At 39.6% G+C, this 17260-nt stretch overlaps 1 protein-coding gene across 2 annotated transcripts in view; it reads left to right on the forward strand.

Annotated features, from left to right (window-relative positions):
* The window catches only part of LOC123762635 (organic cation transporter protein), a 32451-nt gene extending 27106 nt beyond the window's left edge, over nucleotides 1–5345 (forward strand). The window contains exons 14-15 of one of the 2 annotated variants that reach the window (XM_069332386.1): nucleotides 1286–1299; nucleotides 3483–5345. In XM_069332386.1, the coding sequence (XP_069188487.1) occupies nucleotides 1286–1299; nucleotides 3483–3548 (80 nt within the window). In that variant the 3' untranslated portion in view covers nucleotides 3549–5345. The remainder of the gene's footprint in view (nucleotides 1–1285; nucleotides 1300–3482) is intronic. The other variant, XM_069332385.1, reaches the window with a different exon arrangement.
* The last annotated feature ends 11915 nt before the right edge of the window (nucleotides 5346–17260 follow it).

Raw genomic sequence — 17260 nt, forward strand, 5'->3', positions numbered from 1 at the left:
TCAATGTTTGCAGATGATGCAAAGCTGATGAGGAACGTGAAATCAGATGCGAAAGTTACAGGAAAACCTTGACAAACTTTTGGGGCGGTTGCTGGAATTGCATCCTAACAAGTGTAAATTAATGACCGTGTGAAAGAGAGAAAAAGAGACCAGAAGACATCTATACCATACAGGGAAGACAGTTACAGGAATCAGAAAGAAAAGGATCTGTGAGTAGATATAATTCCGACTCTCACACCAGAGCCATACATAAACAGACTAACATCAGCAACATATGGGACGCTAGCAAATATAGAAACACCTTTTAGAAACCTAAATAAGGACTCCTTCGAAGCAATCTACACAACATTTGTTAGACCAACACAATAAGCATCACCGACATGGAATCTTCACCTTGTGAAGCATAAAGCTAAAAATTGCAAAACTACAAAAGGTTTGCAACAAGATTGGTGCCAGAGCTAAGAGGATTATGCTACGAACATAAGCTAATGGAACTAAATCTCACAACCTTGGAGGATAAAAGGAATAAAGGGAATATGATCACAGCCTAAAAAATACTGAGGGGGTAATAGATAAGGTCGATAAGTATAGCCTCTTCAGGGTGAGAGTAAGGCTGACACAGAAGCTGGAAACGCAAATGAGCCAAAGGGAAGTATGAAAGTACTCATACGGGTGGTGAAAAGTAGAATGCTTTAAAAAAGGAAGTTAACCACCTCCATCCACAACTTTAAAACCTGATTCGACAAAGAATTTGAAAAGTTACAGTTGAGTTGTAACGCAACAAATACAACAAGGCCAGTAGGCGGGGGATATAAAAAGCTATCCCCTCTCCCGTGGACACTGATAGGTCAATACTGGTAAGTAATGATGACCAAACCTACTGTAGTAGGTAAGTACTGTAGACACGACACTTCACACTCTATCACAATTCCTCATGATATTCTTGCAATATGCTCATGATAGAATTCTTGCATGCCTGCTCACAATATAAATTTCGCAACATTTTCACTGTATAATTCTTGAAACATGCTTATGATATAATTCTTGCAAAATGCTCATGATATAATTCTTGCAAAATGTTCATGATATAATTCTTGCAACATGCTCATTACGTCAATCATGTAATATGCTCGTGACATCATCTTTATTGCAACATGATCAAGACATCATTATTGCAACATCCTCGTGACATCAGTTTTGCAACATATCTTTTTTGAAAGGATCATAATATCATATTACTGTCTATGAATACTAATATTTCCCTCCTGATATCTTTTGCTAACAGGACAAATATATATTGTAAGTACTCTTCTTTTTCTTATTATTATCGTGGAAAATAACAACAATATATTTAGAATATTAAAAATAAGTAAAATAAAAAATAACGATACAAGATTTAATATCAATAATGTTTTAATATCTGTTTGAATTCTAATTTAAAGTTTAATAAGCTATACTCGACTGAGGTATACTAGGAAGATATATATATATATATATATATATATATATATATATATATATATATATATATATATATATATATATATATTTATTATTTTCTGGTTTAGGGCTTCTATCCCTCTAACTATTTTCTTAGCATCAGGGCTTAATTGAAATAGGAGTTCTCCAAAACTCATTTTCGTACTTTTAAGGTGAAGAAAAGAAGTGATTTACTATAGAGTGTATTACACTTATTTGTATAATTTGCACGACGTTTCGAACCTCCATGGTTCATTCTCAAGTGAACAGATCTTACAATACTAGTTGATTTTATACCCGCATTAGGTCAGGTGATAATACAATGAAGGTGAAAACATGGGGGGATACATAAGGGATAAACATAGGGGCTGCAGAAGGATTATTGGCCCATACGAGGCATCTCCTATCTAAACACAAAGATTAATCCAGTGTAATTGGCCTGTTATGTTGGACATTGTCTTCTGTGTTGGCATCGATATGTTCTTGTCTTGTCCTTACAAGACAAGGTAAGGACAAGACAAGAACATATCGATGCCAACACAGAAGACAATGTCCAACATAACAGGCCAATTACACTGGATTAATCTTTGTGTTTAGATAGGAGATGCCTCGTATGGGCCAATAAGCCTTCTGCAGCCCCTATGTTTATCCCTTATGTATCCCCCCATGTTTTCACCTTCATTGTATTATCACCTGACCTAATGCGGGTATAAAATCAACTAGTATTGTAAGATCTGTTCACTTGAGAATGAACCATGGAGGTTCGAAACGTCGTGCAAATTATACAAATAAGTGTAATACACTCTATAGTAAATCACTTCTTTTCTTCACCTTAAAAGTACGAAAATGAGTTTTGGAGAACTCCTATTTCAATTAAGCCCTGATGCTAAGAAAATAGTTAGAGGGATAGAAGCCCTAAACCAGAAAATAATAAATACAGAATATGCGGTCATATTCAATGAAACATGTTTGAAAGAAAACCTGCTGCCAGTATACACCAATATATATATATATATATATATATATATATATATATATATATATATATATATATATATATATATATATGCAATTGTGGCGTACCTGATAACCTTCGTCAGTAGGTTGATAGGCATTAAAACCAGACAAAACAAACTTAATATTTTGAGCTTTTAATACCCGTGTCCTATTGTTAATCGAGACGGAATCCTGTGATGGCTATACGAAGATACAATATTATCATCGTATTAATATACTAGTGATGGTTATTATATTATTTTTATATAGGTGGGCCCAGGAGTTGATAATTTCTGCTCATTATTAGTAAGTAGGCTTAGAGCACTTCTATTTCCATAGTTTATCCTATTTATATATTGAACCAGATCCCTAATCATTGCTGGAGTGATCAATAAGAGATCTGTGGTCAGGTTACAGCACTTGTGTATACGAACACTTGTGTATACGAACCCTTGTGTATACGAACACTTGTGTATACGAACAAACGTAAATCGTTCCAGTGAAAATACACAGTAAGGCCAATGAAAGGAAATTGTGTAATGAACGAGAATAACTGTAAGCATTACAAAGATATACACACTTCAGTACCAGGAGATGTGTAAGGTAGTGCCAGTTTCAGAGGATGTGCAAGGTAGTTACGGTTCCAGGGATGTGCTGTATGATCACAGTCCCCTAAAGAATGTGCAGAGTAGCAACAGTTCCCAGCCAACTCCGGTTAACTACTGAAAAGATGAATAAATTCATTTGCTATTTTACCTTAACAGTGAATTATATATTATATTTCTGCGGAGAGTTGTCTATTAGTATTTGCTACCTTAAATAGGTCTCTCATAGACCAGACCACACACTACAAGGTGAAGGGACGACGACGTTTCGGTCCGTCCTGGACCATTCTCAAGTCGACATGAGGCTTCACTCAGTATGAGGTTGAGCATGATATACTCAGGACATATAACGTGATATTTCAAAGACAGCCAAAATGAGGACCTTTCTTTATTTCCTTCCAGGACCAGCTCGAGAGGAGAGACGATGACGACGACCAACTGTGCTCGAGAACTGGAGCTGACGTGTAGGGAAAACATCGCGTATACCGAAGACGGAGAGCAAAACACGTCGGAGAAGCGCGCGTGTGTGTAGTTTAAGACAGAAAAGTAAAGATGTTGATCTGTTAGGTCATTGTGGTAGGCTTGAAAAGTGGATACATGTATCCACCTGGATACAGTGGGTTAATTATGTATATCGGGGCTTTGATGTAGCCGGAAAGTAACCCCCCCCCACTCTGTCTACTCCACGACAAACTTACACATCTCTGCTTCCCCCCCCCCCACCAAACACACTCTCTCTCTATTATACATCTCCTGCCCCCCCCCCCCCCACCACACACTCTATTATACCTCACGGTCAAACCACGCTACAGACCCAAACACTCCCATCACTACGTGACCAGGCACAGCGCCCCATTTTGACTGGAATTGGCCTGTTGAAGCAGCAGCAGCTTCTGTAGCAGCCGTTATCAACTTTGTGCCTTGGCTGTTATTGTAAGCTTAGTGCCTTAGTTGCAAGGGTAAGCTTGGTGTTTTGGGTGCCAGGGTAAGCTTAGCGCCTTGTCTGTCGGTTAACAAATTAATAACACTGAAACAATTTTTGTTCTGGATAATAAATGTTGATTTCCGATTGCAAATGTCTCCATAGTATATATATTATACCTATTACTTCCCTCAAGCTTTTCTTTGACCAGTGCCGCTTAGGGAAGATATCTTGAAGACATCTGAAGGCTGCTGACACCTTACCCAGAGCTGTGACCCATTGTTTCATATGACGGCAACTTTCAGGTAGGTACCTTCGAGACATCTTCACTAAGCTGTCTAAAGCAAAGTCAAAGTTTGAGGAGAATAATAGCTATTTTCTATACTTTGGCGGCATAAGCAATCACAAAATAGCACTACCCAGAGGACAAGATAATTGTCACGTAGTGCAATCAAAGTTTAAACCAATTTTATAGCATGTTTATAGCAAAACCAACAACAAAATTTGGTATTATTTTTAAAGTTCAAGAAAATAATATTTTATTATTTAATATGATTATCATTATTTTGATTACTGTTATTGCCAGTTAAGATAACATTTTGTTTTGTTTATGTTGTCATTAAATTCATCACAAATATTCCTTGTTTCTATATAACTTTAAGAATGACGCCTCATATTACCCTTAACAACTCTGCAATATAAATATGTTTGTAAAACAAATATTCCTGTTGCAACTGGGCAGTGACCAATGTGTGAATCAGTTTTTAACAAATTCTTGTGTTTGTGTGGTTGCACCGTTGAAGCTGGATGAAGCTGAACCCGTCCTCCTAATAGACCGTCGTAGTTTGATGTATACGTCAGAGTATACGTCAGAGTATACTTTGACGTATAAGGCCAAAACTTGTACTAGAAAACGGTAACGCGAAATTGATATACTGTCCTCTTTTTTTTTCTGTTTTGGGGTCTTCTGGTAGGTTAGGATTAGGGCACTTTGGTACGACAGTTTATTGACGTTGGGAAATCTTAGGAGAGGCCGGGCTGGATAGAAAGACACATACCAAAGCGCTTCCCACAGTTCTTAACTAAAAGTGAACATGACAAAAAGAGTCTTTGATTTTGGGCTAGATCACTAATTTTTGAATGACAATTCTGAAAATTATTTATGCAATCTCTCCATCAACAAAGGAAGCAAATGTTTCCTTCTAGGTTTACTCTTTATTTCTTCAATATTTTTGTTCTTGTAACATTGCTGATGTTTTCCTAAAGTATTATTTTGTTAAGGTCTACGATATTTTTCTCTTCATTCATTGTGTCATTAAAGGTTCAATATAATTAATTTAAAATCTGGCTTTCATTCGAACCATTTATAACAAAATACCCTATATTCATTTTACTGAGAATGGGTAGGTAAAAATATACATATGCTAAAAGTTTAAGATAATAAGGCTGAAAAAATTCTACTTGGCATTATGTAAATTATGTTAGTAACTACATAACTCAAGCATGTAATTTTGTTATTAATATATAATAATAATAGGGGGGTACCCGGCGGTGCCCGAGGAACCCCCCACCCTGTTTTCTCCCTTCCCCTCCCCATGTTTACCCCCCCACCTTCTTCCCCAATCTTCTCTCCCATCTTAACCCTTTTCTCCATACTCCTCACCTCTGCCCCTCACCTGTAACTCCGTACCATCCCTTTCTCTCCCCCCCCCCACTCCAATTCTTTTCTCATTTGGCAGTCTGGTTCATATCCTGGCCGGGGAGGATTGACTGGGCGCCAATCCGTAACTGTAGCCTCTATTCACCCAGCAGTGAATGGGTACCTGGTTGTTAAACGATTTGGAGGGGTCGAATTCCGGGGAAAATTAGGATTAAGGACTTGCCCGAAACGCTATGCGTGCTAGTGGCTTTACAAAAATGTAAGAACTCTTGTATATACAAATAAAAATAAATAAAATTCAACCTCAGAGATTAAATTAAATTTTGCCCCAAAAGGCGAGTTTATTAGGCAGCTCTACTCATCCTGTGAGTGGATACACCGCCATAGCAGCATGTACAACACTCCCCAATAGAAAGAAAACTCGCTGGGTTGTTCATCATGTCACTTGTACAGCTGGGACTTGCTTAACTGTCCCATGTGAACAGCTTCTCAAACAAGAAGATTAACATTTGTCAACCCTTAAAATCTTACGTTATCTTGCCTGTATAAAATGGGTGAATCTTTAAGAACAGTTATCAATATTTGACAAATAGTATTTTCCTAAATCAAACAATGTGGGGGTTTATTATTCTCCACATATTTCTAATGACTCTTAGATATTCACATTCTCTCAGATAGTGGTCAAGGCGGTGTCCGTCACTCTCATCGCAGATTCAGCAACTCCTCTGTTGTTTCCATTTCGAATCTGTTCTATCTTATTTGTAGAGAGAGATTCGTAGAGAGCGGCGAAGGGTAGGGTAAAATTATTGTTGGCTGACTCCGGCTTCTATCTGTCCGCCAGTGTAGGTCTTGCATCTTTCCTCTGGGTCAATGGGATGGCCGTTCGATAGCCCTCCAATGACCCAGAGGGATGATGTAAGACCTAGTGGACAACTAGAAGCCGGAGTCAGGCAACAAGCACCTCATTCTTTCATGGAAGTCCCTCCCAAGATCGATCTACTAACAGTTTCCAGGAAGTACTACCGGGACCCTAATTACTCCAAAGTATTATTTCATATTTGTCTGTTTTAATGATACAAAAAAGTAATACTTTGTGGCCAACCCTTCCTTGGGCTGGTGGGTTCTATGCCAGTAACTACGTGGTTTATTGGGTATTCCGGCTTCGTGGGAGTGTGCGAGCGCACGATCATGTGCGAGACAAAACTTTAGCTATGTTACCCCTTACCAAACGACAGAAAACTAATGGCAAAAAAACGCATGACAGAAAACGTGTGATATACAGCATGTGACACAAAATCAATAGCAAAAATGATTTGTAATAGCAATGACTGTGTTTACAATGATTACATAGCAAAATAACTATTCCTTTTGCTACCAGTTTCCTGGAAGCACAACTTGCAGAGTACAATCTCCCTTGTAAACACGTGACACTGCCAACGACATGTAAACAACCGTAGACGAATCGTTATCCAGTTTGCCGATCATTAAATTTAGCAGGCACATATAATTTCCAACCATTCATACTCTTGCTGCATAATTCGCAAGTTTCAGTAACAAAGTTATGTAACCAAACATTGCAAAATGTTAAAGAATTTCTTACCTGCAGTCGACAGATATTCACGAAATTGCTTACCTGTTGACGGCAGCAGGTGGGATGAGGCGCACATCACACGAATTCAGTCTCAACACCTGACTGCCAGTCAGGCAAGAGAAGCAGGTGGCAAGAACAGTGTAATTTAACCACAGCTTTAAAGATTTTGACCTTCACAAGTATTGCCTTCAAAGCACAAACGCTCCCGAGCATATAGGAAACTAGTAGTGGCAGTTATTGTCTCTTTATCACGACACTCACTGAAGGCGGTGGAAGCTTTAGGCTTCTCGCCGCCATTACAACAATATGTTCTAAATCCGGTAAATTTTCTTGGGTTCAAACGTTTGTTTCTTATCTCTCCTCAGCTTGTAAACTCAGAGTTTTACCCGTTTTCCTTTTCTCGTAAATTTCTAACATTTGTAACACAACACGACCGCCACTGTCGATAAAATCTAACTGCATAAGTGAAAGGTTGAGACAATCTCGCATTAAAGTTTGGAATGAACCCTCTCGTAATCCAATTCCAGCCCGTCCTCCAAACAAAGATCCAAAAGTGATTCCATCCACCCGCCAAATGAAATGTTTATGAATGAAAAGCGGTTTACACACGACTCACAACTGATTTCGTTCGAACACTTCCGGAACAAGTGCTTCATTGACGAGCTTTGTTCGAACCACAACGCTATAAATGCTTCACCCAAGTACTACAAATGCAAATAATTGCCAACAGAACCTAAACCCCTAACCTAACCTAACCTATGCCTATATATGCACAATATGCTAATATATTATAATATTAATTTATATTTGAGAAAATTCTTGTTTTGAATGAACAGCAAGTTAAAATTTATGAATGCGTCTGTGGGGTTGACCGCTGAATGTAATGGACTTGAGTCGAGGACGGGTTGTCCAATTCCAACCCGTTAACGCATACAAAGATCCAAACTCTTTAATCCAGCCGCCAAACCCCCTGTTGATGAATGAAAAGCGGTTTACACACGACTCACAACTGATGACGTCCGAACACTTCCGGAACAAGTGCTTCGCTCACGTCCTCTGTTCGAACCACAATTCTATAAATGCTTCACCCACGAACTTATAAATACAACAGCCCGTCCTCCAAACAAAGATCCAAAAGTGATTCCATGCACCCGCCAAACCCCCTGCTTATGAATGAAAAGCGGTTTACACACGACTCACAACTGCTGACGTTCGAACATATCCGGAACAAGTGCTTCACTGACGAATTTTGTTCGAACCATAACGCTATAAATGCTTCACCCACGTACTACAAATACAAATAATCACCAACAGAACCTAAACACCTAACCTAACCTATGCCTATTTATACACAATATGCTAATATATTGTAATATTAATTTATACTTGAGAAAATTCCCGTTTTGAATGAACAGCATGTTAAAATATATGAATGCGTCTGTGGGGTTGACCGCTGAATGTAATGGACTTGAGTCGAGGACGGGTTGAAACACAAATAATCACCAACAGAACCTAAACACCTAATCTAACCTACGACAAACTATACAAACATTTTTATTTATAAGAATATTAATTTGTATATGAGAACAAACCCATTTTAATACACCGTATGTTAAAATTGATGAATGCGTCAGGGGAGGACGGCCGCTGCTTTAAACAGCCTAGTGTGAGAAAACTTTTTGTGCAATTCAAAGCGCCATGGGGATGGCGCCATTTCTACCCGTCCTCTCCAGTAGTTCCTCGCATTTTGACTTATCCCCTAAGACCAAAAATTGCAGTACTAAATTAGGAATTGCAGTACTAAAATCATAGCCGTTCGTAAATTGACGTAAAGTCCCGTTTTCAATTCGCTGGACCTCGGTTAGGTTAGGTTCGGATAATTTAGTACATCAGCTTAGTGACGTCGTGAACGTTCGAGAGAACGAACTGCTCATTCTGACACAAACTCTGCCAATCTTAAGAAACGTAAACAAAAGCATAATTTCCTCAAATTACAAGGTACTAAAGAGGTCTTGATGAGATTAGTGTCAAATTAGATAACATAAAATTCAATGATAAATTTATTTATCAAGCTGAAAGCTTGATGGACTGCCACCTAAATGACTCGCCACTGTTCACGTTTAAAACTTTTCGATGCGTAATTCGCTCATTTCCACTGTTTGAAGCACACTTCTCAAAATGGTTATCCAACGTGCTTTCAGATACAAAACTAAAGTCGATAGTAAAAATTACTATCCTTTTTGGTCCCAGTGTATTGATCTTATCCTGAGTCCACTGTTTATTGACCTTGTGCCCTAAGAACAATGACATTCCTTGTGTACTTAGTATACTGATATTTCTTGTGTCCTCAGCATATTGACCTAACGAATGACCTCAGTATACTGACCATCCTTGTGGTCTCAATATACTGACCTTTCTACTGTTTTCAGTATACTGACTTTCCTTGAACTCTAAGTATACTGACCTCCATTGTGCCCTGAGAATATTGACTTTCCTTGTCTCCTCAATATACTGATCTTCCTTGATCCTAAGCATATTGACCTTTCTGTATCTTCAATATACTGACATTCCTAGTGTCCTCTTTATATTGACCGTCCATGTACTCTCAATGTACTAACCTACATTGTGCCTTCAGTATAGTGACCTTCCTTGTACCCTCAGTATAGTGACCTTCCTTGTACCCTCTGTATAGTGACCTTCCTTGTACCCTCAGTATAGTGAACTTCCTTGTACCCTCAATATAGTGAACTTCCTTGTACCCTCAGTATGCGACATTCCACATGCCCCCTGTATACTGACCTTCCACTGTGTTCTGACCCCGTCCATGAACTCTCAGTATAGCAATAGACTCACGAGCTCACGGACTGACAGATTCGCTGGCTCTCAGACTCACAGATTGACAAACTCATATGCTATAGATCTGAAAGACTCATAAATTCACTGACTTAGGCACCCACGGGATTCACTGACCCACCGACTTTCGCACTCCCTTATTCACGGACTCACCCCAGAATATAACAGTCGCTTGATATTTTTCGCAATGGCCGATACATGTAAGTTTATTAAAAGTTCATTTCGCTCACAATAGCGTATCTTCGGGTCTTTGAGCGTTATAACACGCATATGCACGCCATCTGCACGCAAGCTGCACGCATATGCACGCTATTTGCACGCATATGCACGCAATCTTCGTAATGGAACCCCCAACACGATAACAGTACACCTCTTTTCCTGCGTCAAGTTAACATAAGAAAAATTGGATCTTTGCAATCACGTTCAGATTATTCAGTTTCAAACCGAGATCAGAAACCCATGGAAAGATGCAATTAGATCTTCAGTTGCAAAATTGAGATGTCAATTCTAAGTACGATGACTGACATCAATCTCATTTCGTACCGTAAAATGGAGATTGAAGATGAAAACACAAATTCGTTTCCTGGAAATTGAGGTAACAATTTTCCCGGTGGCCCACAGCGCAAACAAAATATGGTAGATATAAATGTTTATGTCAGTGGTTCGTTGATGAATAGCGTACCAGGAACGGGTGTCTCCACCTCCTTAAGTTCAGCCCCTTCGTATCTTTCTTGACTCAAGTACCGGTTACCTACGTCTCCATCAGCTTATAGGTATCACTTAACATCTAAAAATCTCCTTGTCAGCTTAAAAGATACTTTGAACGTCAATGATTCTATCACCTTAACATGTCACCTAACATTAATATGCTCTCTTTATCCAGGCCTGGAACCTCTTTCAGCGTGAAGTTATAGCCTGTTTCATAGATACCTGTTTCTTAATCGGTAATATACACAACTCATAGTCAGTTCAAGGTCACTTTCAGGCTTCTATCTACTTCGTTACTTGGGGTGAATGGTCATGTTCTTTGATACTGAGAATATACATCTATCACTAGGACTCTTCCACACCTACAGCTACCTGATAATTCAGAACATATATATAAATATAAAACATATTAATTACATGTTCCGTATTATAGTATATGCTTCGACATATTGTTAAAAAATCAGAAATAAATAAAATTAATATCGTTAGCATACCTAGTCAATTAACCCTATCTGAGTCACTGACGTCATAGACGCGAACGAAAAGTAATAACAGTGAACGAACATCAAGAATATCTTTCAGGGAACAAAAAGAGAGAGAGGTAAAATACGAATAAGAGAGCGAGCTATTCGAACGACGAAGGGAAGTGACATAAAGACCACTCAAGCAAAGGAAGATCAACACCGTGTATCGTTCAGGACTCTCTTAACCCACCGCTAAAGGCACGCATATTACAGGTTAGCAACCACTCTTTTAAGGCACTAAAGTGAAAACAATTGAAAATAATTTAATCAAGTGGCTAATGCAGCTATTAGTGATCCGAGAGATAATGAGCCTTTGATCTTGTTGCTGTTGTTAGTGCTATCCTCATTGAAAAGTAATGTTGCTATCCACTGTCGTAATTACAAAATTACTATTATTACTACTATTGATACTGCAATTATTACAATTGGCATTGCTATTATTTCTGCTATTATTACTAGATAGATAAATGAATAATTTTTGTAATCAGGATTGAGTGATTACTCTATCCCTCTATCCTGATATAGTCACAGATTTGAGAGATAATGCCTATACACCTCTGATTATTTCCTATTTTATATTTCTATATGATAATTAATGTTTATTTTGTTGTCTATTTAAAGGTTTCTGGAGACTCCTTTCTATACTTTTCTCAGTTTGGGTGTTGAGGATTCTTGCAGCTATTAGGCTGATAGATCTATTTCAAAATAATACATTGTCTCTATTGCAAATGTTATATATATATTGATCGGGGTTATTTGTCTTGGTAAATATTATTATTATTAGCATTTAATGCTGTTAATTACCATTATTATTCTATTTCCATTTAATGTTATACAAAACCCATTAATATTTATTTTATATTTCTATTGCCAGTGTTATTTTAACTATTGATATTATTACCATAAAAGGAGGCCTCGCTTGTGCTAGTTCAAGTTGGGGTCTAGCTAGTGCTTGTTCTAGTGGGAGCCTAGCTAGTGCTAGTTCTAGTGGGAGCCTAGCTAGTGCTAGTTCTAGTGGGAGCCTAGCTAGTGCTTGTTCTAGTGGGAGCCTAGCTTCTGGTAGTTCTAGTGGGAGCCTAGCTAGTGCTAGTTCTAGTGGGAGCCTAGCTAGTGCTAGTTCTAGTGGGAGCCTAGCTAGTGCTAGTTCTAGTGGGAGCCTAGCTAGTGCTAGTTCTAGTGGGAGCCTAGCTAGTGCTAGTTCTAGTGGGAGCCTAGCTAGTGCTAGTTCTAGTGGGAGCCTAGCTAGTGCTAGTTCTAGTGGGAGCCTAGCTAGTGCTAGTTCTAGTGGGAGCCTAGCTAGTGCTAGTTCTAGTGGGAGCCTAGCTAGTGCTAGTTCTAGTGGCACTAGATATTCGTCTCTTTTTTCCTTACGCTTAATATCAAATCCATTATTAATTATTAATACTAATATTATTACTACTACTGTTGCTAGTGTTATTATTGGTATTGATAAAGTCATTGCTTCTAGTATAAAAGCAATTATAGTCACGAGTAAAAATAATAATACATTTTGCATTATTATTTCGGCAGTTATATTATTATTATTATTATTATTATTATTATTATTATTATTGCAGACGATGAGTCACAATAACGTGGATGAAGAATGTTGACCAGACCACACACTAGAAGGTGAAGGGACGACGACGTTTCAGTCCGTCCTGGACCATTCTCAAGTCGATTGTGAGAATGGTCCAAGACGGACCGAAACGTCGTCATCCCTTCACCTTCTAGTGTGTGGTCTGGTCAACATTATTATTATTATTATTATTATTATTATTATTATTATTATTATTATTATTATTATTATTATTATCTGTTTTGCAATAATTGCCATTATTATAGAAGTAATTACTGTGGTTAGTAATAGTAATGATATTCCAATGTTATCGGGTGTTGTGCGTGCAACCTTGTACAAACGTCTTCATACTGTTTCCATATTTTTTTTCCCAAATTACAACATTTGCAAAGACTTGCAATGGGGGGCTGAAGGGTCACTCTCCATGACCACAGGGAACACCAACCTTTGCATAGGCCGCTGACGTCATCACCCATAGTCTTGAGTCGGGAACAGGATGTGGGAACTGGGCGTTTCCTCCTTGGACAGTGAGCAAAGGAGCCTCGGACTATCGTCTGAGGTATAAGGAGGAGGAGGAGGAGGAAGGTAGTGCAGTTAAGCGTTGAGCGTCGCTGGAGGAGGACGTGCTTGAAACGCCACCGTTCCCTCGAGACATTTCCGACGTAGCAAGGAAGCCGAAAGGAGACGTATCCCTCCCCCGACAGGATATTTAGCAGCCTTAACGCAAAAGCCAGATAGCAAAAGCGCTCGTCCAGGTAGGGAGGTGTTTGTCTTTCTCCACAGTGAGGCCTTAGATACCAGGCCTGTCGTTGTTCCGGAATACAAAAGCAGAGGCGTTTATCATGGGGTACATCGTCTTTCAACTTTACCCAAGGTGACAGCGAGCTTCCTTGGTCTTAACTAAGCGGCTGGGCGTCGGCCAGATCCTTCCGTGTTTGGTTGGATTACAAGATTATACCCAAATCCATTCACACACAGAGAGACGACTTGGATCCCAACACATACACCCAGGGAGATGACTGGATCCCAACCCATTCATGCTGGGGACGACTAGATGGCAACCCATTAAAACAAGGATACAGCTAGATCCCAACCCAGCTATGCAGGGTGAAGATTAGATCCTAGGTAAGATAGGAAGAGAGGCGGCAGGATTCAACCTTCAACGAAGCAGAAAGTTAGCTAGATACTAACCTATCCGGGCTGACTAGATTCTAACTCGATGAGGTGGTAAGAGAAAAACCTCCAAAATCAATCTGTTGTTAATTATCTGGCAAGACAAGGCATTAGAAATTCGGCCTCTTCAAAGAGTGTTCATTTGAAAGTGCAAATATTCAGGATTTTCAGTCTTGCCCAACTTCTCCATTGCAACATTAATTATTTACTTTACACGGTATTTTGTCAACAACCCAGAATATCAATGATAGTTATGCCATCTTTAAATTTGACAAACTTAGGAGTGTCTTAGGTGCCTAAATAATTCAACGTATATACACCCTTAGAAATACTGAGCAAATTCCATATACTGAGTAAATCTGGAGCATCAGAAAATCCCCCAATCATTAACTAGACAGATCATTTCCAAAATAAATTTGAAGAAGCTTTCTTGAAAAAAAATATATATACACTCTAAAACACACAAAAATCATAATGAAGTTAGTACGGGTCTTTAATCTAGTTTTAATAGAATTATTTTATTTTTAGTAATTTTAAATCATAGGTTATATGATTATTATATATGGCGCATGAGAGCTTCATCTGATCTCAAATCAAAGTGACGTCGATTTTTCGCAATGCTAAGTTAACTGTGTATCGTTTTAAACCCGGTTCACTTTCGTCAACCATAATACGATTAAACCGGCTGTCCGGAATTATTCAGGCTATCAGGAGTCTTTTGTGGTCGTGACTATGCTTCTAGCGTGTCCGCGCTCGATCCCCGATGGTCCAAGTGGTTGGGAACCTTTCCATCACTCCGTCCCATCCCTGCTAAGTGCTACATAGTCGTATTGGTCTAGTTCTTTCTTCAGTTCTTCCGTTCCTTACCTTACCCGCGGGGGCAAGGATGTAACAGCCATAAGGGATTACAGAAAGAAAAACCGCAAACGACATGTCAGGCGATAGATATGAAAGCCGTGAGGTCCTCTACACGTTTTATATTATCAACAAATCTAACCTGACCTTCCCTAACCTAGCCTAACCTGATCTCCCCTAACCGACCCTAACCTAACCTGATCTCCCCTACCCGAATTGATAATAACGTAACGTAACCTAACCTACCTTGAGGTTAACCTAACCTACCTTAGCTACCTAAGCTAACCTAACTTAACCAAACCAAACCTCTCCACACGAACAAAGGTGAAGGTGATGAGGTTTTGGTCCTCCCGGAATCATTATCAACTCGAACCTTCTAACAAAAAAACACAAGGTCGATAGGAATCAAGAAGGCGTAGAGGAACGTCAAGAGAAGTGAGGACACAGTAGATAGGTCAGGGAGGCTGGTTCCGGGAGTGGGAAGCGGACAGGAGCCGGATACGTGGAGCAGGGATTGAAAATTGAGGAGGCAAGAACGAGAGAGAGAGAGAGAGAGAGAGAGAGAGAGAGAGAGAGAGAGAGAGAGAGAGAGAGAGAGAGAGAGAGAGAGAGAGAGAGAGAGAGAGAGAGAGAGAGAGAGAGAGAGAGAGAGAGAGAGAGAGAGAGAGAGAGAGAGAGAGAGAGAGAGAGACAGAGAGAGAGAGAGAGAAAGAGTGAGAGACAGAGAGAGAGGGAGAGAGAGAGAGAGAGAGAGAGAGAGAGAGAGAGAGAGAGAGAGAGAGAGAGAGAGAGAGAGAGAGAGAGAGAGAGAGAGAGAGAGAGAGAGAGAGAGAGAGAGAAAGAGTGAGAGACAGAGAGAGAGAGAGAGAGAGAGAGAGAGAGAGAGAGAGAGAGAGAGAGAGAGAGAGAGAGAGAGAGAGAGAGAGAGAGAGAGAGAGAAAGAGTGAGAGACAGAGAGAGAGAGAGAGAGAGAGAGAGAGAGAGAGAGAGAGAGAGAGAGAGAGAGAGAGAGAGAGAGAGAGAGAGAGAGAGAGAGAGAGAGAGAGAGAGAGAGAAAGAGTGAGAGACAGAGAGAGAGAGAGAGAGAGAGAGAGAGAGAGAGAGAGAGAGAGAGAGAGAGAGAGAGAGAGAGAGAGAGAGAGAGAGAGAGAGAGAGAGAGAGAGAGAGAGAGAGAGAGAGTGAGTGAGTATTAGTGGGGCCTAGTGGCTGAGTGGATAGCGCTTGGGACTTGTAATCCTTTGGCCCGTTGATCGATCCCCGGCGATGGCGGAAACAAATGAGCAAAGTTTCTTTAACTCTGGTACCCCTTTTCACCTAGTAGTAAATAGGTACCTGGGAATTAGACAGCTACTACGGGCTGCTTCCTGGGGGATGTCTTTGTGTGTGTGTGCGTGTGTTAGAGAAAAATATATGTAGTAGACATAATAGAAGAACAATCAATTGGTTAGAAAGGCGAGGTCCAAGAGTTAATAGCTCGATTCTGCAGATATAATTAATAAATTCATACTCATTCTCACTGTCTCTAATAAACTTGATTAACAAAACAACTATTGCTGCCTCAGAAAGTTTTTAAAAGATCATTTACGGGTGCAACATTTAAATGCTTGTGACTGAACTTAGCTGTTAAAAAATAGTTGATTTCATCATAGTTAAGAAATTCAATTTAATTGAAAATGCAGAATCAAAACGAATCCTAAACAATGAAGGAACACTGAAGTAAACATTACCTGCCTTGTATGGGCCAGTAGGCCTACTACAGTATTTCCGCCAGTAGGCCTACTACTGTATTTCCGCCAGTACGCCTACTACTGTATTTCCGCCAGTAGGCCTACTACTGTATTTCCGCCAGTAGGCTTACTACTGTATTTCCGCCAGTAGGCTTACTACTGTATTTCCGCCAGTAGGCCTACTACTGTATTTCCGCCAGTAGGCTTACTACTGTATTTCCGCCAGTAGGCCTACTACTGTATTTCTGCCTGTAGGCCTAGATGATTGTGGAGTAGAGGAGGTAAACAGAGAGCGTATGGCGTTTTTGTTTTGTGTTTTGCCTTAGGTCTATCAACCAGCGGGAGGGTCAATTAAGGCCACCACAATAGCTTGCTCTCCCTCCAGCATGATATCCTCATGAACATAGATCAGGACTTAAATAAGCTCAGTATATATTCACCGAGAAGTTAGGTAAGTCACACAGTGCATAGATCTCTGTTGATAAAGATGGTCTGATTATTTTTCCTCAAGGCTATGCAATTTGGAGGAAAATAATATTGCCTTTGCACTAGCGTTAAAAAAGGGAGTTATGAAGAGAGGGGAAACT

The sequence above is a fragment of the Procambarus clarkii genome, chromosome 27, assembly GCF_040958095.1.
Source record: "Procambarus clarkii isolate CNS0578487 chromosome 27, FALCON_Pclarkii_2.0, whole genome shotgun sequence".
NCBI classification, from domain to species: Eukaryota; Metazoa; Arthropoda; class Malacostraca; order Decapoda; family Cambaridae; genus Procambarus; species Procambarus clarkii.